The sequence below is a fragment of the Plectropomus leopardus genome, unplaced genomic scaffold (assembly GCF_008729295.1).
Source record: "Plectropomus leopardus isolate mb unplaced genomic scaffold, YSFRI_Pleo_2.0 unplaced_scaffold18051, whole genome shotgun sequence".
Classification (NCBI taxonomy): domain Eukaryota; kingdom Metazoa; phylum Chordata; class Actinopteri; order Perciformes; family Serranidae; genus Plectropomus; species Plectropomus leopardus.
Genome location: NW_024619444.1, coordinates 669 through 4,183, shown reverse-complemented (window position 1 = coordinate 4,183; position 3,515 = coordinate 669). Strand labels below are relative to the sequence as shown.

General features: G+C 36.8%; 1 protein-coding gene across 1 annotated transcript; it reads left to right on the top strand.

Annotated features, from left to right (window-relative positions):
- Window positions 1-63: 63 nt before the first annotated feature.
- Window positions 64-3,179, top strand: LOC121964982 (hydroxyacyl-coenzyme A dehydrogenase, mitochondrial-like; the record flags this gene model as incomplete). The annotated part of the gene is made up of 6 exons (XM_042515153.1): window positions 64-221; window positions 1,056-1,182; window positions 1,434-1,523; window positions 1,612-1,684; window positions 2,396-2,512; window positions 3,071-3,179. Coding segments are annotated over 6 exons (674 nt in total), but the record flags the coding sequence as incomplete, so codon positions are not given.
- Between the last annotated feature and the right edge of the window lie 336 nt (window positions 3,180-3,515).

The following is a 3,515-nucleotide window of genomic DNA, read 5'->3' as shown; positions in this document are numbered from 1 at the left end:
GGCCAAATAAAAGCAGTGAGAGCGAGATGTGTGTGGTTAACGGGACATTTTGCTTTGTTTCAGGCAGGTGAAGAGTTCATCCAGAAAGCTCTGCAGAATCTGACATGGACCACAGATGCTGGATCTGCAGTTCAAGCCACAGATCTTGTGGTGGAGGCCATCGTGGAAAATCTAAAAATCAAACAGGATCTCTTTGGTCGGCTCGACAAGCTGGCACCAGCGTGAGCGCTGTCCTGTTTCTGTCCAATTTATTAGCTTTAAGTGTTACATTAGAAGCTGATTACTGTCTGTTCTGGGTTTCATGGAGCTCTGTCTGCTGTTAATAAAAGCATGTTTTTACTGCAGTTTTCAGTATTTAGAAAACTCACAATTAACTTGTGTTATTTCCAAATCAAGAACAAGTTCTGGGGCCAGATGCATAAAACTCTGTAGATTAATGGCTCAGTGTTGCCAACTTGGCAACTTTGATGCTTATTTAGTAACTTTTCTGACCTCTTAGTTGTGGAATGTAACTAAAGTACATTTTCCAATGTACTGTACTTAAGTATGGATTTAAAGTACTTGTACTTTTTCTTAAGCATTTTCTATTCATGCTACTTTAATCTTTTATTCCACTACTTTTCAGAGGGAAATATTGTACTTTTTACTTCAGTACATTTATCTGACAGCTTCAGTTACTGTACAAATTAAGATTTTTGCATAATAATCATGATTTTTTTAATGATATTTTGTTGTAAAATAAATTACTCAACAGTTTAAACAAGTACAGCTGCAAGGATTAGTAATTAATCAATCCGTCTAATCGGAGATAATTACTTGCCAACTCTTTTAAGACACATTTTTTTTAGATAATGCTGAGTTTGAAGTGTAGCTCTTCCCCTCTATTTTTATCCTCTTATTTTTTCAGGGTGTTATTTCTTAATAATTTTGATGTTTTGATTGTGTTTAAAAGTGTATTTTTCTGCAATGGGTACTTAATAATAATAATAATATTTCTTATTGTTATTATTATTGCTATTTTTTTATGTTTTACTCTCTTTCTGCATATGTTTTAGACACACTATATTTGCCAGCAACACATCCTCCTTTCATATTACTGACATCGCCAGCTACACCAGCAGGCTGAATGCATTTGGTGGCCTTCACTTTTTCTATCCGGTCCCTATGATGAAGCTTGTTGAGGTGTGTATTGACAGTGTGTCAGTTATTAAGTGTTTTGATAGTGAAGCCATGACTCAGCCTATTCTGCCTCAGAGAACAGAGAACAGCCTGAGGCCTGACGTTTTTGCTCACAGGAATTATATAAGTTGACCTCATTGCTCGATGTTTAATTTAAACATCGATATTGTAACATTATATACAGTATATGAACACATCAGGAAACCGCTAAGAACAACTAGAATCCAAGTTGCTCAAGTATTTCTATTTCACAGGTCATCGAAACCTCAAAAACAAGCCAAGAGACTGTAGATTCCCTCCGAAACTTCTGCAAAATGCTTGGTAAAACACCGGTGTCCTGCAAGGTAAGATTTGCTGTGTAATGTCACGACAGCTGTCGTCTCTTAAAAATATCACAGCCCACCTAACTGCATTTAACATCTCTTTAATCAGGATACACAAGGATTTATTGTAAACCGCCTTTTTATTCCCTACCTGTTTGAGGCCATACGGCTGCATGAAAGAGGTATGTATATAAGTGATGGCAATAGTGAGATATCCACAGTTTGTGTATTGGGATTGTAGGGCAGCTGTTTTATATACCACAGGGACATGCAGGTGGCAACTTTTCTTGCAAAGCTTTACAATTGACAGCAGAAATACACAGATTCACCCGTTTTACTAAACAAAAGTCAACTCAAATTGGTGGTTGAGTATTTTTCTCCCAATGTCGGCTTTTTAGTCTGCACACTTACTCAATGAACCAAAAACAAAGACTCGCAAAATGTCAAAAAAGAAAAGCCAAAGTACCGACTTGCTAAAACTGGGCATACACTGTGCGATTTTAGAAATGTTATTATTAATTTGAATTCATATTGTATGAGTAAATCGTCTGAGACGTGAAGCCACATCTCTCAGTTAATATGCTCACACTATATGGTCTGATCGTCAAGCCACGACCTCAGAGCTCACACTGTAATCATCTCGTAATTGTGTTTTATCGACATTTTAAAAAATGACACTTAAGTTCTGTGCAAATCTGTAATGGAACCCTGTCCACTGTCTCTACAAACGCCAAACCGGTTTGGCTGTCTCGCCTCTCTGAACTATGCTGGGCTACAAACAGCAGTTAATACTGAGGCTCTGATTCAGTATCCCATGGTCATTTTTTGTAGTCTCTGGTTGATTTCTGTAGCTTTGCATGGTTGCTGTTTTGTTTGGCTGTTGTCTTCCTCAGGTCATGGATCCATGAAGGACATTGATACTGCCATGAAACTTGGTCTTAGTTATCCTATGGGACCCCTTGAGATTGCAGATTTTGTAGGACTAGACATCCTTAAGTTCTCCATGGATGGTGAGTTAAACTAAGTGGAAATTACAGGTTTGATGTGTCCACTGGTAGAATGTAAGTACTCAAGTATCACTTAAAGGTAGGGATGCAGCGATCAAGTTTTTTTGCCCCTGAACGCGATCCGAGTAATTTGATATTGAATACCTGCCAATACTGAGTCCTGATTGGATACTTGTATAAACCTGGATAAAATGCATCTGGCATTCTGCTGCTCCGTCTGTGCCCAGAGTACGCTCTGTGCTCCAAGAGTGTAATGCACTGAAAAACTGAAGTGTACATATACTTTAATAGCGCTCCTTATGACAGTTCAGTTCCAAAAATATAAAATCAACACGTGGCGGCAGATGTTTTAATACTGGCAGGCAGCCATGAATAAATGAATGTGTGGGGAAACCCTGAAGTACTTTTACTTGTACTCTTTCTTTTTTTTTATTTTTCTGATTATATTTACATACGTTTACTGAATTAAATTGTTGCAAGGAATGAGAAACACAGATAATTCAATTAAACTGATATCTTAGATATTAATTCCTGTTCTTCTTTGTAATTGCTTATTTTTAGGTTGGTCTGAAGCGAACCCTGGTAACCCACTCTTTGCCCCGAGTGAACTGCTCAACAAGTTGGTTGCAGAGGGAAAACTGGGCAAAAAGACAGGAGAAGGATTCTATAAGTATTGTTAATTTAGTAAAAAAAAAAAGGCATCCAACACTGATACGAAGCACCTGTCATCTGTAACTTTGAACTTTATCCTATATTGCTTTTGTAGGCTATAGTTGATTTTTTTTAAACTAAACTTTTACTTTTATACTAGTTGTAACTCTTATTCTAATTATTAAAAAAAAATGTATTTTATTTTTATTTATCTGGAATTATTAAATGTTTTTATGCTGCTGCAACATCTGAATTTCCTCCCTGGAGATCAATAAAGGCGTATCTTATCTAATCTTATCAAGATGGCTTTTATCTGTCATTCCATTATCTTTTGCATATCCACTGAATGACATCT